We start from the raw sequence: 26031 nt of genomic DNA, 5'->3' as shown, positions 1-26031 counted from the left end.
ATGGTGAGCTCCCTTGGAACTCGCCTCGTGCACTCACAGAGCACTGGCCAGCCGGCCTTCTTCCTGCCGAATTGGCCTGGCAAGCGCTCAGTGTTGCGCATGTCCGAGGTCATTAGCATGCCGGGGGAATTACGCACTTCATGGAGGCCTCAGACATGTGCTTTCCCTCCCTCCCCCCTGCGCCCATCAGGGCCTGAAAGCATGAAGAGGCCCTTTCGGCACCAAAGGGTGAGGGAGGGGAGAGAGACGTGGGAAGTCTGTTGCTCTTGAGCAAGGGCAGGGAATCTCCTGCCAGCCGTGTTCTCTAATGTGGCCACAAAGTCTTTTTAAAACTCACCCCCTCCTACCTTTGATCTGTCCTTTTCTCCACCACCACCCCTGACTTTCCCTTGTGTTTTCACTTTTCATTATTGTTGCATGGACACTGAAAAAGACTCTTTTTCTCAGTGCTCCATGGGGAATTACTTTTATCTTGGATCAGCTGCTGATCTCAGAGCTTTTCCCTGCAGGGGTCTGGGGAGGGAGCTGCTAAGTGATCCAATCCTGCTTACTCCTGAAGCTTGTCCTGGTTACTTGTGAGTAGACATGTAGAGCTTTTGCTGCTTATTTGTGATCAGGCATACTGCTCATGCTTACTTCTGAGTAGACATACTTTGGAGTAGGCATAAAATGAGTAAGGATCACATTTTGGCCCACCCACATACTTCCTCCTTCCCTGTGCCTTGAGACTTTCCCTCAGGTTCAAAATCAGTCTTTGGACTGAAAAAGGCTCCCTACCCCTGCTCTAGAGGAAAGCACTACAACAAATGGGTGGAAATTGCAGGGAAGCTGCTTTTCAGGAGAAACAAATGATGGTAAGAGGGGTCTGGCAGTGGAATAGACTGCCTATGGAAATGGTGGGCTCTTCTTCACTGTAGATATTTAAACAGAGTCTACACAGTGATCTGTCAAGTAACGTAAAGTTGCAAGATTCAGCACTGAACAAGGGGTTAGACTAGATGGCCTCCAAGATACCTTCTGACTCTAAATTCTGTGATTCTATGTATCAGTTCTGGATGTTCTTGGAATTGAGGAGCTGATTCCAAATGTCCATATGAGGACATTTGACCTCATATTTGTGGTTGATATTTTGTGCATGATAATTTATTAATTGCATATTTGGAGATATATTCTACTTAGGCACTGAAGCTCTGCATATAAAGGATTTTATTTAGCATATGTCATACATTAAGTTAATTAAGAGAGGGAAACCATTCTTTAAGCTAATTAAGTATGGTTTTTTTAAATGTGTCCTTTCGGATTTTGTATATAAAGATCAACAATTCAGCACTGCTGAACCCTGCATACTAATGAATACAGAAAAGACGCTGCTGCCAGCATTTATTCATCAATATATAGGCTTTGTGTAGCATCGTTTGGAATAACCTGATAAGCAGAGCAGACCACAAGGTCAACATATCCAAATTTTGAAAGCCAGCAAATATTTCATCTTCTTTAGCATTATTATCATTCTAAATTACACAATAAGAAATATAAGCAAGGAAAAGAGTTTTGTGTATTGTTGCTGAGTTGTTTTGCAAATGAGATAAGGCACACACTAACTGCTTAAAAATCAAAAGGCTTTTTAAAGAGAAATATTTTTATCCTTAATTCATAACTACTACTTTTTTAACAGCAACAAAAATCATTTACAAAGGTGTTTTTGCAGATAATTGAAAAGCAGTTTAGTTCTTCATTTAGTAGATAGGCCATGATGCTTTCATTAGCAGTCTCCATAGATTGAAACCTTATCCAAAAGTAGTTTGCATCATAACTTAAGACATCAAATATTTAATCACAGTCCCAAATTATCATCATTTTATGTGTGCATACTGTTACTAGAAATTGGGAAAAAGTCATTTTTGTTTTATTTGAGTTAGTTTTAATTTCTCCCTTTTATGTACTTGCTATTGGTCCCTTATTCATTCCTTCGTACAGATTTCTATATCTAAAATTAAAGTACGCTGTTCAAAATTCAAGCTCTGTTAAAAGCTGAGCAATTGTCAAAATAACCTAAGTGTTAGCTTAGCGTCTTTCAGAATTTAAAAACAAGTTCACTAAATGATAGGTCTTTTTGTCCCCCTTGTCTTTTGTTACTTACAGGATTTCGGAGATGATGATTCTCTCTACATCACCAAGGTAACAACTATTCACATGGGCAATTACACGTGTCATGCCTATGGCTATGAAGAACTGTATCAGACCCACATTCTTCAGGTGAATGGTTAGTAAATAGCACATATGACAATTCGCTGAAATGTTCCTGTGAGCAATGCTGAATGTTAATATTTTTCTAACAAAAGCAACAAAACAAAACATACCGCATATTTTCATTGGTACCTGCAAAAGAGGAAAACATCTGCTTCTCTTTTAATTTGACCAGGGTAGAAGTTCACATTAAGAAAGAAACCCTAAAGAGAGATATGAACCAAACAGATATATAAAAATATTTGTTCATTTTTACCTACAGTGGATTGGATCCAGACTTAATCTGGATCCAGACTTTTTTGTAAACTGCCCAGAGAGCTTCGGCTATGGGGCGGTATTTAAATTTAATAAATAAATAAAGTTTAGAGCAGACCCATTGACAGAGTGGACCCTGTCACGAGACAGAGAGTGATACTGCCTCAGACAGCAGATGCTAAGTTGTGGGAGTGGCAGCAAGGTGCTAAAGAACAGAGCTGTGCGATGCCCCGGAAGGGAAGAGGGACATCGCAGCCGCCATTTATTTATTTTTTTATGTAAACAAGGGAGAAGAGCACAATTGCACTCCAATGAAATCATTGAACCCACTCCCCATCCCTGATGGACACGGACTGCCCCTGTGCATCTCCATGTCCATTTTAAGAGCCCCACTTCTAGTAGGGAGGAAGGGAGACCTGGGATCAGTGGCCACAGGGCTCGTGCTCCTCAGGATGGTCCCAGGACCATGGAAAACTCGGGTTTTCCACAGTCCCAGATATCCCAAGGAAAGTCCCTGGTCGTCCTGGGTTGTCCCCAGATCCCCTATGCATCATCTGAATGCACAGGGATGATCCAGGCACTATCCTGGGACATAGGACTGGTGTAGACATGCCCTATGTCTGGGAGAAACTCCGTTAATAACATTTCTGAGTGTAGCAGCTATGAATGATTCCCAGGCTTTTGTTGGTTACTGTATATCTTGCAGGCCAGTGACTGCTTCTTCCTGACAGACGTTTCCTTTTCTTGTCCACTGAGAATTTGATACATCATGGTGGCTTGTCTCATGTATTCTGCCCCACTTCCCATGCAGTAGGGCTGGGGCCCCCAACATGGTACTCATGGGCACCAGGGCATCCCCAAAGACGTGAGGCTGCAATGTTGACCACCAGGAAATCAATTTCTACCTGCACCATATTCTACCTGCCATTGTCTCTCTTAGCTGTTCTTCTTCCTGTTTGCTGTTCCTTTGCTGCACATGCTCACTTCCATTCTAATCAGTGGCAGCAGGCAAAGGATTCATAGGAGAGAAGAAAGAAGGAACTCTAGTGGCTGAGCTGAGTCAGTATATTTGTATTTTGAAAGAGGAAAAGTAGGCTCTGTGTGTGTGTGTGTGTGTGTGTGTGTGTGTGTGTGTGTGTGTGTGTGTTGTCTGGGGTGACCATATTTTGGAAAACAAAAAGGGTTAGGGTTCAGTGAGGCTTACTCCCAATAAAGTGTAATTGCATTGCAGCCCACCTGTCCTATTGTAATGTTACCCCCTGCCAACTCCTCCTTTTGCACTTTTAGCCACACATGTCAGGAATCTTCTGGCGGAATGGGAGTCATTAATATCCTTTTGCAAATGGAAACTGAGGGTGAGTGGTGATAACAATAAGTGGCAGCAATCCTATGTACACATAGTTGGAAGCCTTGGAGTAAATCTCATTGAACTCTGTGGGACTTAATTCTGAGTAAATATGTATGGCTTGGGCTGCACAACATCACTCCAGGGTCTTTGAAAGAAGGGAGGAACTTTACAACTGTCTTGCCAGAGTAAGGTATTTCCACTGGAGGGCCCAGGTTTTCCTGGCTTTGGAGAATGCTCACCTATTAAGCCAGGCAAGTGGCCTGAGGAAGTACACATTGATTCTTGCACTTTCACATGCAGATCCAAGGAGGGGTGAACTACTCATATTAGTCAAATAAACTAACCATATTATTCAAATAGTTTAACCCAAATTCTGGTGTCAGTGTCTTTATTCTATGCTTCCTTCTCCACTCGCAATTGTGGTTTTGTATTTTGTGGCTCAGACAACACCTCTGTCTTGTAAGCAGATTCTTGGGTAATTTGTATTTGACCCTCAACCTCACTAGTTGGCCTTCTGTGAAATTGGTGTTTTATGACTGGGCATGCCCACCGCAGCAGCCATTTTGTGAGTGGTCAAACTAAACTTCTCTTGGCAGCTATTTTTACTCTCTGAGAATTCCAAATTTGGCCATCAGCCCAATATGGTTTGAGAGCTCTGCAGAAGGAACTGCCAAGGGTAAAGTTTCTTTTAGAATTGTTGGAACTGAGCATTTTAGATGTGCTTTTAGGTGTGATTACAAGATGGATGCCAAACAGAAATGTATGAAGATATAAATCAGTTATTCTTTCACCTTACTGGTGTAGGCTACCTATGTTACATTTACGTATTGAGGAGAGAAGATTTGTAAGGGCCAACTTTGTAAGGGACTGCTTGCGATGTCTGATTACTAGGGGTGTGCACAGACGCCCCCGATCCGCTTCTCTTCCAGATTCGCAACTTCCGGATCAGATCCGTTCCACCTATGGTCCGCTCCGCTTCGTTGCGGAGCTCCGGATCCGGATCAGAGTTCCGCTTCCCCCCCATAGACTTGCATTGAAATCCAAAAACGCCTACAACTTTTTTTCTGTTAACGTTAGAAACCTCAAACTCAGCACCATGATAGCTTATCCATGTATACACATGCATGCCAAGCCTCAAGCAAATCCAAACATCCTCTGATTTTGCGGGGATTTTTGAAAATCAGACACCCCATTTTCAGAAATGGGATTTACTCCAACATTTTTACAGATAAAAACTTTAAAGCGGGCACACTCACAGATGCCATCTAGATCCACATTCCTGGCAAGTTTCAAGCAAATCTCATCATCCCCTGATTTTTGGTAGGGGTTTTAACCTTTAAAGCATCACCCCTAACCCCAATTCACACCCCTTTCGATATCTCCATCAATTTTCATGTTAGAAATGTCAAATTAGGCACCATGACACCTGATCCATGTATACACATGCATGCCAAGCCCAAAGCAAATCCAAGCATCCCCTGATTTGGGGGGGATTTTTGAAAATCTGACACCCCATTTACAGAAATGGGATTTACTCTGACATTTTTACAGATAAAAACTTTAAAGTGGGCACCCTCACAGATGCCATCTTGATCCACATTCACGGCAAGTTTCAAGCAAATCCCATCATCCCCTGATTTTTGGTGGGGGGTTCCCTTTTAACTCACCCCAATTCAAGTCCCATGCTAGAACTCCATCAATTTTCATGTTAGAAAGAAACCTCAAATTAGGCACCATGACACCTGATCCATGTATACACATGCATGCCAAGCCTCAAGCAAATCCAAGCCTTCCCTGATTATTGGGGGATTTTTGAAAATCTGACACCCCATTTTCAGAAATGGGATTTACTCTGACATTTTGACAGATAAAAATTTGAAAGCGTTCACCCGCACAGGTGCCATCTAGATCCACATTCATGGCAAGTTTCAAGCAAATCCCATCATCCCCTGATTTTTGGTGGTGGGGGGGTCCCTTTTAACTCACCCCAATTCAAGTCCCATGCTAGAACTCTGTCAATTGTCATGTTAGAAAACTCAAACTAGGCACCAGATCCATGTATACACATGCATGCCAAGTCTCAAGCAAATCCAAGCCTCCCCTGATTATTGGGGGATTTTTGAAAATCTGACACCCCAGTGGATGTGGATCAGGGATTTTTAAAGCTGCAGACAGCTCAATGGGCTTTATTCATGGCTATTTCAAAGGAAATCCCAACATGCCATGAATTGGGAAATAGATAAACCTAATATGAATCTTCTTCCACACTTGAAAAAATTATTTGGAACTTCAAAAAGTCTAAGTGAACGCAGGAAGGACTTATCCCCTGAGTCAAACAAGACACACACAAACCATCCCTGTGAGGCAGGCACAGAGGAGGACAGGCAGCACTGGGAGCAAGCATGCCAGAGGCTTGTGGGGTTGAACCACAAAGCCCATCATGTAGTACAGCTCCCAGGCACCAGGCGGGCAGAGAGGCAGGCAGAGATATGCCATAGATCTATGGGGAAGTCAGTCCCAGCAGATACCCCAAAACAACAGCACCCAGGCAGAGGCAGGAAGGCAGGCATGGAGCAGACATTTCTGGGGGCACAACGAATAGAGCCAAGGATTGTTTCAAAGCAACTAATGCAAACCAACCCTGTGAGGCGGGAGCAGCACAGAGAGATGCCTTTTCTTTTGCATCCCATAACTAGGAGGCTAGGAGGATAAGAGTAAAGCTTTGTGATCCTTGCTTCAGAGTTGATTGACTGCATTGTGATCACAGCCATTTTTAAACAACAGCAAAATAATAACATTAATAATAGCAGTACTAATTAATATTAATAGCAATAATAATAACAAAAACAACAACAATAAGGCGTTGAACCACAATGAAAGCCTGCCTGACTTCACTGAAGAGGAAAAGCCGGGAGAGCTTGAGCTATGGGGTGTATAAATATAAAATGTAATAAATAAATAAACAAAGGAGGGGTGGAATTAAAAGCAGCAGTGTTGCTGAATAAACAACAAGAAGAATTTTTTTAAAAAAGGCTATGTCTGCCTTTTACCAGTAAGAGGAAAGTGGACGTGCCTGGGGGGAGGGGGAATTATGCCAATTTGACTGGCCCTAAGTAAGTACCAGTCTTTAAGAAGCTACCTGACACTTCAACTCATGACAGGCATAGCTTCTCCACTGGTTTATCTTTGGAGGGCTCTGATGACCCTCCAAGGACAGGACAGTGTGTGTGCACTTGGCACGTCCACATGCCCTAGGGGACCTCATCCCCTTGCACCACATCTATTCAGTTGTTCACCAAGGTTAGGGTGGGTAGCAGTGCTGTGTTTCCTATCTGTTATTTATTTGCTTAATATACGATTTCGGGTTGTGTTTGTGCGTTTGGTGGGGCTACTGTTTAAAAAAACACTGGGAAAAGTCCGTTCAGAGACTAAGAAAGAAAAGTTTCCCAGTATCCTAAGTTACTAAGTATCCCATTTTGCTTACCCCCCTCCAACTTTGGGATTGGAGGATGCTTCATCAGGTGATTATGACTGGGAGTTGAATCTGTCTCTCAGCACTTCGAAAAGGTACCTCTCCCGCTTTTTTTACCCTATTTTTATTTTAAAAAATAGCAAGCAAACCGCAGCACACAAAGTGCTGAAATAGGCTCAAAATGACCCCCACCCACGACTCTCTAAGCACAGCGAGTTTCAAATAGATAGCTTGAAAAACAAAAAAGTTATCCACTAATCTTTTCCGCAATGCAATCCGATGGGTGAAAAAATCCAAAATGGCGGGCGGAGCACTCCACGAAAAGAGAAGCGATCCGCTTATGGTTGCTTCTCTTCGCCATGTTTCTCCAGCCCCCCGATCCGCTTCTCCTCCGCCTGTAGCGGAGGCGGATCACCCAGATCCGCTTCTGCTTCTTTGATCCAAGGAGAAGCAGATCACACCCCTACTGATTACTCATTAAGGCTCCACAGAGCTGTGTTGACAATGTAATGGATTTATTAACAGAATTATATAGAGGTTCCTGGCAGGGCTCTAAACACAGGCCTGAAGCAAGGTTTCTTTGAAGCTAAGCAAAGAGAAGAAGGAAGGAGTCTGGAGGCCGTACTCTGCTAGAGGAGACAGTGCAACACATTGATTCGACTTTAAGAGAATACTTACAATTTTTGTCTGTGTTCAGCTAGATGGGTTGTACACCTTGCAGTGGGGGTGGAAACATATTTCCCCTCTCAAACTGTTATTTTGATGATAACTGATGGAGGTGTGGGGAGAGAGGAATAACAGCTTACTCTTCTATATCTATTTTGACACTGTATTTGTGTACTTGGGTGTCAGGTAGCAATGTTGGTTGTTGTCATCCCTGAGAATTAAAGCCCCAAAGGCTTTGAAACTTAAACTAAACTTCAAAGAAGATTATATGGTGTGGGATATTGTAGACAGCAGATCAAATCAGAGGCATACTCCAACCTGTCTTTTCAAATACAACGTTGGGAGGGGATATATGTTCTTTGTAGATGAAAGCACAGGAAAGTGAGTTTCGTTTAAAAAAAACAAAGGGAAAAAACCTCCTGAGGCTTCTTCTTATCAAAAGGAAAACTTCTCATTACAAATGTTCTTCCTCGTTTGCTTTGTAATATGACCAAACAGCCACCTAGAGCTAGTTAATATGTCAAGTGGACATCAGTTTTTACAGAAGGATGCTGTAGTCTGTGAAAATATTTGTCTTACACATTGTGGAGGATTCCTGCATTACCTCTTGAGATTTTCCTCTAAAGTGCCTTGTTGCAGCTCTTAACGTGCTTCACTGCTCTCCACCCTTCGCTAACTTCTCCTTTTAAACTTGCCCTGGCAACTGATGTTGGGGTGATGGATCAGAGGGTGATGGCAAAATAATCCTGCCACACTGGCAAAAGACAGTGTCTAGTGTTGCAAGATAGAATCTTCTTCAAGTGTTGCTTGTATGTTGTGATTTGACAGTTAGAGGAGAGGGCATGGGATTTTCCCCTGGAAGAAAGGCAGAATGCGAGCTAAGTAAGGAGGAAAGCAAAATGCTAGACAAGGAGCTGTGTTTCTTAAAGTAATTTAAATAGATCAGTTTACATAAACAATCCAAGTGACCAGGGGTGTAAATTGTAAATGTTGAAGTGCAGTTAGACACTTACCATGACAGTCCCTATAGCCACACCCCTGAGGTGAGTCCAGAAATACAGGCAGCTATGCAGACCTATATGAACAAGACAATTCTAGCTGTTTTCATCTCCACCTGGAGCAGGTCTTTGGTAAAGCTAATTGGTCCGTTAATCACCTGTTCAAGACTAAGCCTCCCCCAAATAATTTGCATTAGAACAAGGAACAATATGTTGATGCTGAGAAAATTCATGCTGTGCCCACCCCTAAACCTGTGAAGACTGCAACTAAGCTCAGAGGGAACAGGGGAGGTGGCAGCTGATGTCAGAGTCCCTACCAGTAAAAAAAAGTGCTGGTGCGGTGTTCCTGCAAGACCTTGCTTCACTACACCACTGCAAGTGATTTAGCAGAATACAACTGTACTATAGCCTTCAATATAACAGCATGCAATATTGCTTTTCAAAATTAGTAGAGAATCAGGATTCATGAAGTTCAATCCCTGGTTGTTCCTCCTTTTATAAGTCATACCACTCAAGCATATATTCCACAAAAGAAGCTGCACTCAATAATTATGAACATCAGAAGGTGCCTTATGCAGAGTTAAACCACTGGTCCATCTAGCTCAGTATTGTCTGTACTAATTGTCAGGGGTTCTCTGCATTTTCAGACCAGAGTCTTTCCCTGCCCTACCTGGAGATGTCATGGATCGAACTTGGGACCTTCTGAATGCAAAGAAGGTGCTCTATCACTGAGCTATGACCTTTCCCCAAATGGTCATACCAATATACCAACAATAACTCAATCCATATGGCCATTCCTTCTCCTTTTTACTTCAAATCAAAGGCACACCGTGCAGGACAAGTTTATAGATCTTAGTAAATTCTGGAACAAACCTCTGTTCTCTTAACACAAAATGCCATGCCTAAATCCTTAGGCAAAACCCAAGCTAGCTTATCAGCTTCCCCCTTGCTCCAGGCCACTAAATGATTTACTCAGTAAGCATACCTGGGTTCCATTTGAGTCCCTTCTTTTGTTGAAGTGTGGTGTGCTACCCAGTTAGTGTAAGCTGAGAATATGTTTGGCATTATGTGCAAATCCTCACTGAAGGAGAAGTGTGTGAATCATCATCAGAGGCAAGCAGCATGCACTCCTACAAAGTAGCAGGTCCATTACTACCACTACCACCACCACCACCACAATCAGATACTGAGAGACACCCTGCACCCCAAGATGGTTCCACTCTTCAGATAACAGATCACTCATTGTCTGTCTTGGTGCCCAAAGCTGTTTGTTTTGTTCCTTCACACACACATATCTCTTACATCAGACCTCTATGTCATATTCTTGGCTGTGATAACTCCAAACATTCAAGAGAGATGCCTTTACCTATTTTTTAACCATTAGCTCCAATTGAGGAAACTTCTATTGACCATCTTTGCCCATTAACCCATTAACTATTCTACCCAACAAAGGAAGCTTGTCCATCAGCTGTAACACCACTATTGCTAAAAGCCAGTGCAGATCCATAGAATGTGCAGACAAATCCTAAGGAAAAACCAAATGGCAGAGTAGTTTCATGTATAATAAATCCCCATTACCTCCAATAGCAGCACACGCTCTGAAAGATAGAGTGTGTGGGTGTAGGGTTCCCATCCCAACATTACCTTACCTGTATGGGAGTTGCTAGCGTAGCTGTTATTCCAATGCTGTGCAATATCTGAAAATCCAGGTCATGTGGGAGATGTCTGTGAAGGGGCTCTTTCTCCTGCCAGCATTGTCTCTACCAGGAACTGGAACAATGGTCAAGTGGACTCCTATGTGACCTGGGGACTTCTAACATTGCCAAAGTTGCATTGGAAAGACACTCAAACCATCACTGAAAGGGGGATTGGGTGTGTGAAAGAGAAACGTGCAGTGAAGTACAGAAAATTTGATATCAGATAAGTTGAACCAGCATAGCTTTGTGAGAACAACACCACTGGCATTTCTATGAATTGAGCTATCTTTCATATTATTTCTGTCAAGGAGAGGGAATGAATCTAATGCAATATACCCTACTTGCATGAATATGTAATAGGGGTCATAAAGAAAAGTGGGTATGCTGATAACATGCTTCCCCCCCTTCTATGTGCTCATACCACATCAGAGGTTTGTATTTTATACATCAGGTTTAGAGCAAGAAAAGCCATTTATCATTTCTAACAGAAAGCTCTTTCGGGGATAAAGAGTCTCATAAAACAGTAATCTGCTATGAAAATGGATAGTTTGCAAACCAAAGACCCCTTAGTGTAGGGAATCATTTTCCTTGGTTGCTGCACTGTAGAATAAGTTGACATAAATCATCATAACGTCGTCCATGAAAATGGCTACCAAAGGCAGTTGGCTCCTCAATCCAATTTCAGAGATCCTCCAGGAGAGTTTTCTAGCAAGAGAGAGAGAGAGAGAAAGGAAGAGAGAGCCATTTTGAACATTGTAATATAGGACATTCTAGCATTTAGAAGAAAAGCATAAAGGTAGCAAACACCTGCCATTTTTTTATAACAAAAAATTCAAAATGTCAGCGGCAAATGATCTGTCAATATAAATAATTGATGCAACATCAGAATGCTGTTTTGGCTTAGGGCTTCACACCTGAAACTCTCATCTTTGTGTTGCACCCACACTGGAGTGCCACTGTTAACTTACAAGCCATGTCATTTTACCTGTTACAGCTTGTTGTATTTTTGTCTTCCTCCTCATGCTCTCAGTATATTAGTATACACTGCATCTTTGGGTACTCAAGCCTATGTAGCCAAACAGTAACACAGGAGCCCTAAGCTTTGCAGAAATACAAAATATTGTACTTAGGAAAACCCCAAAGGAAACCTGCAAAAACAGCCCAATAGGAACTGAGCTTGCTCAGTGCTCACGGAATTCTGACATTTGAGAATGGGACTGAAAAGTAGGTAGGAGAGGGACTGATTTATTTATGTAAATTTATTTATTTATTTGTGTAAAATTATTTTTAGGCTGTCTTTAAGGATGGAACCCTCCCATGGAGTGGCTGGAAGTTTGAATAGGGAGAAATGCCTGGCAAAGCCTGGGGGTGGGGAGGCTAGTTGCGGGTGAGGGTGGTGCAATGAGGCGGGGAGGTCAGCCATTGGCTGCCTCCTTTGGTGCCACTCACGATGGGAGAGGGAGCAGGCTATAAAAGCCAAAACGCCCTTCCCATCAGCCTCTTTCGCTGCACGGCTCCCTCTCTCCCTTCCCTGTAGACAGTGTGGGTTCGCTGGTCGTCTTTTTGGAGGCTGAGTAGGAATTTTTTGCTCATAATCTAACTTGGTTATGAGTTTTTTCACCTACTTCACACTGTAAGACAGGCAGGGTGCTTAATTAGGTTGATTTGGTTGCAATTTGGTCACATTGGATGGGTAGGAGGATAGGAGCGAGCATCTGGGGTGAGGTGTAAATTGGTGAGCTTTCACTGGCACCGTTTATGGTGATAGGAAATCCCTGAGGGCCAACCAGTGGAAGCCCTGAGGCACTAGATGGGGGGATAAGGGTTACCTTTGAGGCCAACCCTACTCAAACCACTCAGAGCCCAGCAGCATGAGGGGGTTTGACACCGGAAGGCCTCCCGACTCCATAAGGGGGAAGCATGTATGGTGGCGAATGAACAAGGCTGTGATTGCCTCGCCTGATCCCAGAATGACCTCAAGGATGGTCAATAGTTGATGCCCGCTTAGGCCTGCCCCCCTTCTGCAGATCTTTCAATAAATGTGGTCCATATTTTAAATCCAATCTTGTGTCTCATCTCATTATTTCTCACCCTTCACTTCCGCAACTCCACACTGCAAACACACAAGCACCTGGGAAACATTATGACATTTTGTTGAAGGGCTCCACTTGTATCTTACATATTACGTCCTCAGATAGTAATTGTCTTGGCTTGCATATTTGTTGAATTTTGAATGGCAGCACAGCACCACATGCATAGGCATGTGCAGCACATTTCATCAGGGTGTGCACACAGGTGTGCTTAGTGCTTGAGACATTAGGGTGTGCCTGGGCATACTCAGCACACCCTTTGTGCATGCCTATGACCACTACCATTACAAATTGCTACCATTACAAATTGCTGAATGTCAGAAAAACCGAAGGGGAATGTTTGTTGAACAGGTATTTTTTAATGTTGGGTGAGAGCAGACATAGCATTCTAGGAGTTGTCACAACTGCATTTTCATCCAAGGTATGAGAACTTGGGTTTACAACTTGCATTATAGACATACACCCCTGCAAATTGGATGCTAGACAGAGATGGTTGGATTTCCTCTTCTGTCCCTTTATTGTTGTGTGGGATTGTTCTGCCTTGCACACCATTCCTCCTTTGAATCTTTTTTTTTCACCTTCTTTATTATCCATGCACATGAGCAAATAGATAAAACACTTTAGAAAAAGCAATCTTAATGTGATCTAGTTATGATTGCATCACGTTTCTCTTTGTGCAGTGTGTGGTTCTGATGTGGTGCATGCACTCTCCCAGATTGACAAAACACCAGTCAAACAGAAGCTTGATACAACTTATAAGTACAATCGCATCAAGACTACAGTGTTTTATCCATGTGCAAGTGTGAACCAACGGGGACAAGAAGGAATGAATGAAAGGAACAGGAAGTTGTGACGAGCAGCAAAAGCACAGTGTACTGTACAAAATGAGGCTTCCTAATGCATCCTTTGGAATTGTCCCACTGTAAATAAAACTGGTAATATGGCAGAACAATTTTGGAAGAATCTAATGCTGGATCAGGGAATTGCATCTCATTCCAAGAGGGTGTATCAATCCTCAGTCTTCACCTTTCCTTAAGGACCAGCACCACATGAGCTTTAAAAATAGAGCATATTGACATTCAACCCTATGTCATTTCACCCTTCAATTTATCCTTCCACATCACATTTTTAACTGTAGCAAAAAATGTATGTATGTATTATATTTTAAATCCATCTAATAACAAGTGTTCTCTGACAGATTACAAACGGTTAAAAGAATAAAATAGAATACAAATACTTAATGGATTGTGGTATGGGGGGAATGCGTGTTGGTGAGGTCATCTTGAGTGCTAGCCAATAAGCACACACTACTGCCAGCTTTTGTTCTGTTCAAAGAGAACACACTGAAAACCTGCAGAACTATGTTATTCTCCAGAGCTCATAATGAGTCAGAAAAATATGCATGTGTTTGGATGCAATGCTCCTGCTTTCAAATCCCCTCTACTGTTCCGTCTTTACCCAAAGGTTACTAAATACACAGGCATGAGTAAAAGCAAATACATATTTATGTTAGTTTTTAAAAAGCCAAGGTGAGATGCATGGAACGGAATAAGAACTGCCTTTCCAAAATAATGAAATGCCACAACCTTATGTTAAAGATCCTGGTGAAATATTCATCCAAATGACCATAGGACATAATAGTTAGTTTGGCTCCTGTTTGCAGAGTATTAGTTTTTACCATTAAAAATGTAGAGAACAAGTGATAACAAGATTTATGGTTATACTGAAATAACATAAAGGAGGGCTTCATAGATCATATCAAAATTGTGTAGATGTTGTGTCCCCACTTACTGGGGGTTCCAGCTAGGGAAAGAGTGAGGAGATCTTCTCCTTCATGCTACCAGCAGCGTTATAAGCTGTTTGCTGCTTGGCTCTGGAAAAATGAGGGGTTTCTGTGAGCAAGGCCTTGGAATGGACCAGAGAGGAAAGTGATTTCCTCTGGTCCACTACCAGCTTACAACCAGAGAGCATGGCCAGGGCAATCTCCATTTTAGTACTTCTTCAATACCTTGTTATGGACAGAGGTTAGCTGGCAGTTGATAGGGCTGGGAAGGAACTTAACTTGCATTTGCAATTGGTTTTTATGGCCTGGGTTTGTTTGCTCTGCTCATAGGAATGTGTTTGTTGTTTATTTGCATGATTATATGTTTCTATCACAACTTCTTACAGGAGCTGGAGACATGAGCTGTAAATAACAGGGGTAAACATGGCATTGGGGTGGGGGATCCTCTTAAAGGACCTTGAGATGCTGCCGTATGCTGCCATTCCTGCCACACACCCAGGTTGCAGCAAGAGAACACCTGGTGGGGCTCTCCACAGAGCCCACCCAGCAAAATGCCTTGCTCTGAGGATCCTTTTTCAGAGCAAGGCATTGACAAGGAGGAATCTCTGGAGATTACCTGTGCTGCCGCAGCGTAGGCAATTTCCAGGACCACCTCCCTCAGCTTGAAAAAGGGTCCCCTCATACATAAGGATTAAGGGAGAGTGGGTGATGGCAGCTCACCCTCCTCCACCCTCAGCAGTATCACCCGGGAGTTTGTGCTCCCCCCACCTCCAGCAGCAACATGTGCTAGCTTGCACTCCCCGTCCACGGCAGCGGCACCTTGAAGCTCTCACTGCCACGCGCAGCAGTAGTGTGTGCATTTTCAGCTTTCCCCCATTCCTGGCACCAACGCGTGCTCCTGCCTCAAGCAGCGGGCGGTCTTGTGCCTTCCGTACTCCATGCTGCAGGCACAATACAGTCATTACCCTCATCTTACATTACTCCTCTGAATTTGTCACATAAATAAATATCTACGCATGGACTGGCAAATTCAATCTTTTCTTAAGAAAGGTTGCAACTGTTGCTTGAACATTCATTGTGTGTTTATATGTTTTTTTTATGGCTTTTGGGTAGAAATGAGAGTTTTTAGTTAGCATTTTTTATATATATTCAGTAAGGGAAAGGTATTCTATTTCTCCATAAATTCCAAAGTCTCAATCTAATGACCTTGCAAGTATAAGACAAAAGGTGCTTGCCTACGATTTATTTTATCAAGGACAATACAAACTCATTCTATGCTTTCCAAGCTACTGCAAAGCCATTACAAGCAATAACTTAGTGTTGCCATGAATTATCTGGACAAGGGAATAGAAATCAAATATTTAAAACAGCGTGGGTGAAAGTAGCACAGGAAATGAGGTGCAATGCTTTCTTGAGAGGTGAAAGTATAATGCGCAAACCTGATTAATCATTCTGAATTAGTGACATAGTACAATATAATTTCACTTTAAGACATTTTTAATGGAGAACTTTGATTCAGTACCTTACTAGTGGTAATACTTTCATGGTGTAAATCTGTACTCTCAGGGTTGCTGTTAAAATATATGGGAAAGCGTTCCATTCTCAGTTGATGTCCTCAAATGAATATGGATACTAGATCCTATGCATGTCTGCTCAGAAGAAAGCCCCATTGAGGCCAGTGAGACTTACTCTTAGGTAAGTGTGCATAGGATTGCAGCCTGAAGTAACCTCAGCCTTATTAATTCCAAGTGACAAGGCTTGGCCTTGTGCCACTGAATTTCTAGGAACTGCAGCATCTAATAATAAATGACTTAGGTTATTTGAAGACCAGCTTGCACTTATAAGAACCTATCTGAGCCTTAAAATTGGCTTCAGCAGCCTTGCTTTGTATCCTATGATTTACTAAAATTAGATATACTGGCACCAGGGAGATGACCTTTTTAGTGGTAGCCCCAGATTATGGAGTTCTTTCCTGGGCAACTGCAACAAGCCCCCCTTCTTCCTGTCTTTAGGCAGCAATTGGAAAAAAAATGTCTTCAAGCCTTTTTTGAGTACTTTTTAGGCTGGTCATGAATATTTATTTGCTGCTTACAAAATATTAGTATTTGTTTTAATTCTGGTTGTATTACTGATGTCCTATTTTAATGTTCTGCACCACCTTGGAAAAAATGTTTTATTTTTTATAATTAATATATAATAAAAGCTGTGCTGGAACTAGAGCTGTGCATAAATGAACTCTGAAACTCTCTACCAAATTTGTGGGCAGATAAATTGGATGAACAATTCCACTGAATTTCTCCAGTGGGAGGAGAAATTCTCCAACAGTTTCTCACAGGTAGACAGAAAAAAGTCCTACAGGTTGAGGAATGCTGGGAGAGGTAGGAATATTGATTGATTTACTTAGCTCTGCTAAGGCCTTCTCTGGTTCCAACCCAATATTCATACCACAGAGCTCATGGCAACGACCAGAATTTCACAGATCTGTGAACACCAAAAACATCCAAAGGATCTCTTAAGTCACTACAAGGTTTTAATGTTGAAAAGTATGTGGAAATGATCTGCCAGCGTAGATGTTCAACCCTGAGAGAGTTTGTCTGTTTCCCTTTATAAACATAATCAGTATATTTAAAAAGGTTGCAACTTTCATGCCCATTTGAAGAGATGGTGTAATGTCTGCTAAAATTGGTTTGGGAATTGGCCTGTATGGGCATGGTTCAGGAGCTTAGTGATATTAATATGTTGGACTTTTCACTCACATTAATTTACTAAGAGAAAGTTGGCTTTTGTAGTAGCCACAGTACACAAATCTCTTTCCTTCTGAGAGAGGATCTAACCAATCTGGCATGTATTCCTCCAGACAGTCTATGATTAGTAGCCTTGGCAAGGTACAAAAGCATGCTGTCAGCCTGGATAGAGTAGCTCATGGTTTGTAGAGCTTAATGTAATGAATGAACTAATCGTGCAATTGGCCTTGATAGTTTTATGGATAACATTAAAGAAATCCAGAAGCTTAATGTAAAATGGAAGCAAGGCCCACTCCTGTGTTTTCACCTCTCAGTTCTCATGTTTTTTCTCCATCATTGCCTCCAGTCGCTTCAGTTCAACTTACACCTGAACAGTCTTTTTTAAGGTCTCTGAAACTGAAAAGACTGGCAATGCCACTGTCGTTTCTGATTCCATTTACAATGTTAATGGAACTGGTGACTTGAGGACTGTTTTAGGGATCAGTATGTAAGTGCGAGAGAATGTGATCTTTCTGCTGATAGTCACAGGGAAGGAAGAGATTGCTTAAAAGATATTGTAGCTGAATATAATTACTAGGGCCGTTGCTAGACGTTAGCGCGGTGTGAGGCCCGGTCTCCCTCCTGTGCATCCAGATGACGCACAGGGGGTCCCGGGGTCAGGCCGGGCTAAGGCCTCCCTTAAGCTGGGATAAGCGGATTTGCTTATGGCCCAGCTTTTCCGCAGCCCCGGCCTGAGTCTAGCAACTTCCGTGGCTTTTCCTGGCTGCTCACTTACTCGCGAGTAGCTGGGAGAAGCCATGGGCTCATAGGAGCACTGTGCCCATTGGGCCGGGGGGGGAATCACGGGGGGGAGATAGGGGCTGGGGGAAAGGCTGGACCCAGCAGGAGAGAGGGGGGAAGAAGGACGGGCACGGGCATGGCGGACGGGGGATGGGGAAGAAGGACGGGCATGGGCATCGGGGAGGGGGAAAGAAGGACGGGGGACAGGGCATCGGGGAGGGGGAAGGACAGGGGACAGGGCATCGGGGAGGGGGGGAAAGAAGGACAGGGAATGGCATCGGGGAGGGGGGGAAAGAAGGACGGGGGACAGGGCATCGGGAGGGGAAAGAAGGACGGGGGACAGGGCATCAGGGAGGGGGGAAAGAAAGAGGGGGACAGGGCATCGGGGAGGGGGGAAAGAAGAACAGGGGACAGGGCATCGGGGAGGGGGGAAAGAAGGACGGGGACAGGGCATTGGGGAGGGGGGAGGACGGGCGAGCGAGCGGGCAGGGGGGCATCAGGCATTGTGGGGGGAATCAGGGGCAGGGGGAGCGGGGACCCTATATTTATTTTAAAAACACCTACCTTCTTCGGTGGTGCACTCCTGCGCACATGGCCCTTTAAGTCAAAACAAAAATGGTGGACGCGACGGGGCTTCCCCTTGCCCCATCACGTCTTACGTGTGGAAAAGGGCAACGGCGCGTGCTAGCTGTAGTGCACCGTCGCCCTGACTCCCGGCCGGATTATCCGGTAGGTCTAGCAAGGCCCTAGGTATTATAAATCCTTTCTTTCTGGATATGACATTGGGAGAGGCCATACCTCAGTGCTAAAGCACATGCTTTGCATGCACATGTGCTCAATTCCCATATTTCTACATAAGTCTGGCAAAACTCCTGCCTGAAACCCTGGGGAGCTGCTGCCAGTCAGTGTTGACAATACTGGGTTAGATGGACCAAGAGTCCTTCCATAAAGGTCTCAAAGCAAGTATAATTTTGGATGTTGATGTTGCAAACTGAGTTAGCACCATGTAGGATAAATAATTTATGGATAATACATCTGATTAAGCAGACCTCTTGTTATCGTGACAGGCCCTATGTCCTGTCTCTATTTGGGTCCATTGAGATGTGTGTGTTTTTCTGGAATCAGTCATTTTATGCTCAATATACTTTATAAACAGATGCTCATAGTCTATATTTTAAACATTTATCAGCAACAAGCGAGTGTATTTAAGACTATTATAGAAAGAAATGATACCATGGTATTTGTTGACAAAGATTACAATTGGAAAAGAAAAGAAAACAAAGCACAGTACCTATATTACAAATACAAATGTTTGCCAGCAACGTTTACTCCCACAAAGGCGCAACCCCACTCAGTATCTTTCCTTTGCTTTTATAGTTTTACACATGAACATGACATGTAATGTGATTGCTTACTGTAGTCTGATCGGCTACTGTACTCTTTTAATTCTACCCCTTCATATTCACATGACAAGTTCAATCGCAGCTTTTAAAGCCCAGCTAAAAACTTTTCTTTTTCCTAAAGCTTTTAAAACTTGATGTTGTTTGGACTTTATACTGTTAGTTTTACCCTACCCTGTGCCTGTTTACCCTACCCTGTGCCGGTTTGCATTCTCTTCCCCTCCTTATTGTTTTACCATGATTTAATTAGAATGTAAGCCTAAGCGGCAGGGTCTTGCTATTTACTGTTTTACTGTTTTACTCTGTACAGCACCATGTACATTGATGGTGCTATATAAATAAATCATCATCATCATCATCATCATCATCATCATCATATTTTTACTCATACAGTTCTGTAGAAATTTCCCAACTTACAGTATCTTTTGTGGTTTTGACCTGTCTAGGAGATGAGCCTTACTGGGCAAGAATGTTTCTCGTAAAATTCCCTTTTCCCCAGGTCAAGCTTCCAGCCAGTAATAGGTCAAAAGCAATCGTTGGTTTAGACAGCTATTTTAGCTATGCCTCTTTGATATGCCTGTAATGACCATTGCCTTAAAATTGCCTACAAACAGAAAGTACTGCATAGTAATGGTGTGCATTAAAATACTATCAGTTAACATCATTCTCATGAAAATGCCTCCATTGTTTAACTAAGGTCAGTGTATTTGGTTTATGCTTCCTTACAAGAATCTTATATAAGAATGTGGTAGTGTATGGCTTATTACTAGAGGTCTTCCAGGCCAATTTTGCTCATTTTTTTAAAAAAAATTGAAGCTTGAGCAGTGTAGACATGCAGAAAATTTTGAAAATTCAAAGAAGTTCGAAGCTCAAGCTTTGGGCAGTTCAGGAAGGGCAAAGGAGAGGGATGAGGCAAACAGGAGGTTAATTCATATGCCCCACGCTGTACAGATAATGTAACGTGTGTGTATGCATGTGTAATAATGCTTAGTCCTGTGAGCTCTTAGAGTGCTGGGCCAATGAAAGGACAGGCACAGAATGTTGGGAAAGGGCCTGAGGAAAAATCAGTTGGTGATAGAGGAGGACAAAGATGTGCTGAGGAAATAATTGCTGAAAGGACATGACATGGAGAAGAGAGAGAGAAATCTTACATCATGTGTTTTCAGCCTCAAAATTTAAAAAATAGTAAACAATCTTTTTAAAAAGAACATCTTTTTTTTCACCTTTGCTGGTTTATTTGTACTACATCTATTTTAAAAGTGCAAACTTGTTCACAAAGGGAAATGGGTACACATATTTTCATCCAGTTGTTCCCAGGCTACTAGCCTCCATGGTGACACGGCAGTTGCACTAGTACTATAGAAACAATCCAAAATTAATTCCTTACAACCCCTCCTTCATCAATCCTTGTTTAAACTTTAAACATCAACCAGCACTATTTTAGCATTCCTGTGCCATTTAAATTGGGTTTCTGGTGGTGTGAGTTCTAATCCATGTTTTAATCTTTGGGGCAAGGAAAATAATGGCCCAAAGGTTAAAATAACACAAAACACGGGCTCTTCTGTGCAGTGGCTTGAATCCAGACTCTTTTGTAGCTCCCATGACTGGTACTTTGTTCATTTAACTATTGCGCTGGAGGATGGGGAGGAGGCAGTTTTCATCATTTTCTCCTTTTCCCTGCAGCCTCCAGTGCCCCCTAAAAACAACAACCCCAGAACAGTGTGGGAGGAGGAACAGGGTCTTCTGGGGAAGGGAGAAAATCCAACCCACTGACATCATAACAGCATTATAGACTGGCTTGAGGGAAAAACAGAATAAGGAAATGGGTGTGTTCTTCATTCATGAAGGAGACTTGTGGAACCCTATAGATCAGTGGTTCCCAATTGGTGGTCTGCGGACCCCAGGGGGCCCATGTAACCCACCCAGTGGGGTCCGTGGCACCATTCACATATTAGTTCTGCAAGGTCCGCATTTTAATAAAAGAAAATACGCTGTCTCCCGCGCTCCATTTGCTTCGATGGTGATGTCATGCGTGAAAGCACCTGCATGATTTAGCAAGTAGCTTCAGAGATTACTTCCTTGCACCTAATCCTGAAAACCCATGGATAAGGAATCCTTTTGAATGTGGTGACGTACAACTAACAACTCTATCTGAGGAAGAGCAAGATGCATTTGTTGATGTGACTTGTGATGGTTGATTGAAATCATTTTTCAAAGAATATAGACTGGACCAATTCTTGGTGAAGTTTTTTCCTGATTATAAGAAGTTAGGTGAAAAAGCTTTGAAACATCTAGTTCCCTTTTGTTCCACATATCTTTGTGAACAAACATTTTCGACATTTTGTTATATGAAGAACAAGCACAGAAATCAGCTTGGTGTTGATCCAGATTTGAGATTGAAAGTAGGAAATATTGAACCGGATGTGGAAGGGATTGTTCGGGACAAAAAGAGACATGTTTTCTCCCATCACATTTAGGTTTAGTAGCTACTCAACAGGTTACAATTTGTTCAATTGTAATCTAGACGTTAGTAAAATTAACTTCGGCTTTATATTCCTAACTAAATCATTGTCATTTTTGCGTGGTAATATCACAAATATCACAAATTTTATGGTCTGTTTTTAGTATACCTAAAATTCTTTGCTTATTAGGGGCTACCCCTTATTTTCTCCAAAGAAATACTTTGCACAGGTAACTACCATAGAGATAACATTTTTTTCAAAAGTAGAGGATCCATGGCTTGGCATTTGAAAAACAAGGGGTCCGCAGTACTTAGCTAATTGAGAACCGCTGCTATAGGTTAACAAATGGGTTATGGCATAAGCTTTTGTGGATTGGATGTATCAACCTGATGCCTCTAATGAAGTGAACTCTAATCCATGAAATGTTATGCCAGCCTTCACCAACCTGCTGCCATTCCTGACTATTGGCCATGCTGGCTAGGGCTGATATGACTTGAAGTCCAAAACTTCTAGAAGACTCTTTGTTGTTCGTGACTTAGCATGAACTATGACAACTACCCCTCTCCACATTCACTGAAATGTGCAATGGAAAATTCACAATGGTGAACAAAACACTTCAGAGTGCTTTTCGATAGCTACACCTGTTTATTGACTAGATGTCAATAAATGCGTAGTTACTTAATTGGGGTCCAATCCAGCCTCTTGGCCCTTTAGAATTAAATCAATTAAAATGGTACCTTTTATTAGATCTTTAGTTGGCAGAAATAGTCAAGCTTTTGGTCTCCTCAGAACTGCTCTTCAGGCAGTGGAACAACAGATTCTTTAATGGGTTCCTTCACGACAGATATAACTTTCATTGATGCTATCAGAGTTAATTTGTATTGCATGGCAAAGACGATTAGGATGAAATTACAAGGGTATCCTGTGTATATTTCACCAGGACGGTGGTTCTACAGAACAGAGATTCTGTATTATTTCCCAGATTTTCAAAATAGAGCAGTTTAATTAGGCAGCAAACTCCTATTGCCATATTTAGTTATTTTAAAATTAACTCTATCCACACGCATCCTGTTAATGTTGCTTAGAGACCGAAGGAGCATTTATATGACCACAGCAAAACATGGTAGCTGTAGGAAACTCTTTCATGGACCCACTATTATGTGATCAACCAGTTTTTATATACAGAAGAGTTAAACTGAAAGTTCTTTTCAGTTCAAACATAGGGGTTTGGGTGGTATAAACTATCCCCTCACCTTTTCCGCTGCTGCCATCATTTATTTCGTGATCATACTGGTAGTGGTGTGCACAATTTTTTTTTACCCACAATACTCTGGAGCAACGGCAGGGAGCATTGCATTCTCTCTAATTCGTCTTCATGTCAATGGCACATCTGCATCATGGAGCTATTGGAGTAAGTGCAGTACTTTCTGCACTCACTCCAGAGATCTGTGGGTTAAAAAAGTACAACAACTTTGCAGCCTGCAAATAGCGTGCTGAAGTGATGGGGGCTATATTTCAACTGAGCATTAATATATTCACCTTTGGGCATATTACTATAAATATACATCATGTTTGTGATCGCATAGGTATTAAGGGCCTTGTAAATACAACTTGGTTTTTTAGTAATGTTTCTTACACATTTAGATCCACTTGCTGCTTTTTTGTAGATGTATTTAGTATCATTTAATTTTGTTTTGAAATATTTTTACTGCTTAAATTATTAACAGCTGTGCAGAGACAGAGGACAGTAGAATTCAAATAATAAAACAATAAACCAGAAATGTGGTATTAAGGAAGTCCCTATAAGCAAAACAGTACTCTAAGGATGAACAAAACTGTCAATTTTGATTTATCACAATTTTTCATTTTTCCAGTCTTAGATTTGGTTCATCTCAAATTTTGAGCATACTTCCAATTTTTTTATTGTTATTTTAAAGTTGACATGGAATTTTTTCTCCTAATACATGCATTTTTGCCTAATATACACATTTTTTCCAAGCATATTCTCTAATATATCCATTTTTTGATTGGAAAATTCCATCCTAAAATTTGTAGAAGTTTGAAATTCAAAGGATAACTGAGTTTCAGTTACATAGTGGCTAGAACATGCAAAATAGGTAAGTTGCAAACGGAATTAATTTCTCCGCCATCTGTACTGAGCCTTCACACACTTTCTCACTTGCAGCTTTCAAGGTTAAAAAAAACAACTGTCAAGAGAAAGAAACATGCAATTTCATGTAACATGTGGTTTTGCTCTGAATATGCTGTTCGATGTTAGTGACTTGCAGGGAACAATATGAGCTGACATACAACAGCTTAGTTTAAAGTCACCAATTCCGTTTTTCTCTCCATAGTTCCACCAGTGATTCGTGTCTATCCTGAAACCCAGGCACAAGAACCTGGCGTATCAGCAAGCCTCAAATGTCATGCTGAGGGCATTCCAAATCCTCAAATTTCCTGGCTAAAGAATGGCATTGGTATCACACCAAAATTATCCAAACAACTGAAGTTGTTAGGTAAGGATAAAAAAAATTGTTTTTTTATTTATTTATCATAAGCCAGATTCAAATGGAATGGGTTGTGTACTTCACTTTTATTTCCTTTATTAATCCACAATCATATTTCAAACCCAGCTAAGACTTTTTGTTTCATCTATGGGAAAACGCTCTTATCAAATGTTGTCTTGGTTAGGATGAAAGATAATTGGCCCCACATGTTGCAGATGTTTTCATAGGGCTAATATGGGAATTAAGGCAGTTTGCAATTCTTTTTATCAGTTTATAATGAAAATAAAATAAAATTAAGGCATAAAATATGTTAAACATATTTCACAATTCCTATATAATTGCCGTTTTACAAGTTATTTATAGTGACGGAAGAATGCCTATAAAATGCTATGTTCTCTATTGATATTCATAGAATTTTTTAAAAAATGCTTCCTCTTTGAAAATGTATTCACCAATTGTTGTCCTTCCCTTATTCTTACAAACTGTGTCAACTTTCATGGTTTCATGGTTTTCCAATCACTCATCTTCAGTATTTCCAGATTTCTCCATCTGTGGGCAATCTCAACTCTGAAACTACTTGACTAGAAAATCATTGTGAGGCTGACACTCTGAACCCATTTTATTTCTGCCAAGTAAATGTGCTTAGACTTGCAGCCTAAAACGCCTCACTTTCCAAAACTTGTTACAAGTGATAGCTGTTTATGGGTTTCTTTTTTCTTTGCTTCTTTCCTGCCTATTATTATTATTATTATTATTATTATTATTATTATTATTACAGCAAATGGAAGCGAACTTCACATAAATAGTGTTCGATATGAAGATACAGGTGCCTATACTTGCATTGCTAAAAATGAAGTGGGCGTAGATGAGGATATTTCTTCTCTCTTCATTGAAGATTCAGCTAGAAAGACCCGTAGGTTTATTTCTTTTAGTACCTTATTAGTATATGTGAATATGTATCTAAAGTTACTAGTTTCCTGTTTGTCTTTTTAAAAATTGTGGACTTGAGTGAAATTGGATTTTGTCTGAGTAAAGACTCACATGATCAGGCCTAACTTCACCGTAACCACCTAATTCCTATTTATCATGAGCAATAATTAATTGCAGAATTCAAAGTGACTTCATGATGACCTCACTGTTGATGTTTAGCCGTTATCAAACTCTTGTGAAAAGAAGCCATACCTTTTCATTAGTAACCTTAAACATATATGTATTTGAAATTCTGTGTGGAACATGAGGAAATTAGTGACGGGTAGCATACCATGGACCAATCTGGAATTAAGCCTAAAAAAATGATTAATTCTCCAGACATCCACCGGAGATCTAGTACTCACTAATGGGCATAGGAACACTAGGGAACCTATAAGCCTGTCTGAAGTCTGTACCTCTTTCAAATTAGGATACCCCCAGCAAGTCATCTAAAACTGAAGGTTACAGCAATAATACCATCCACTTAGGGAGGACCATAGGCTGCAGGGAAACCTCTAGTCACTGGTGTGTTCCTGATTACACATGGGAACTAGCGACCTCCAAGCCTGCTCTCCATAACCCAGTTCAGCTTGAGCCCTTCCTGTTGTCCCAT

The 26031-nt window shown here is 41.6% G+C and overlaps 1 protein-coding gene across 1 annotated transcript in view; it reads left to right on the top strand.

Moving 5' to 3' along the window:
- The window catches only part of FSTL4 (follistatin like 4), a 488847-nt gene that overhangs the window by 439635 nt on the left and 23181 nt on the right, over positions 1-26031 (top strand). Inside the window, exons 8-10 of the mRNA XM_063123302.1 lie at positions 2143-2263; positions 24297-24458; positions 25228-25362. Coding sequence (XP_062979372.1) covers positions 2143-2263; positions 24297-24458; positions 25228-25362 — 418 coding nt within the window. The remainder of the gene's footprint in view (positions 1-2142; positions 2264-24296; positions 24459-25227; positions 25363-26031) is intronic.

Source organism: Elgaria multicarinata, chromosome 3 (genome assembly GCF_023053635.1).
Source record: "Elgaria multicarinata webbii isolate HBS135686 ecotype San Diego chromosome 3, rElgMul1.1.pri, whole genome shotgun sequence".
Taxonomy (NCBI): Eukaryota; Metazoa; Chordata; class Lepidosauria; order Squamata; family Anguidae; genus Elgaria; species Elgaria multicarinata.
Note: the sequence above shows the minus strand (reverse complement) of the source record. Positions and strands in the feature narration are given on the sequence as shown.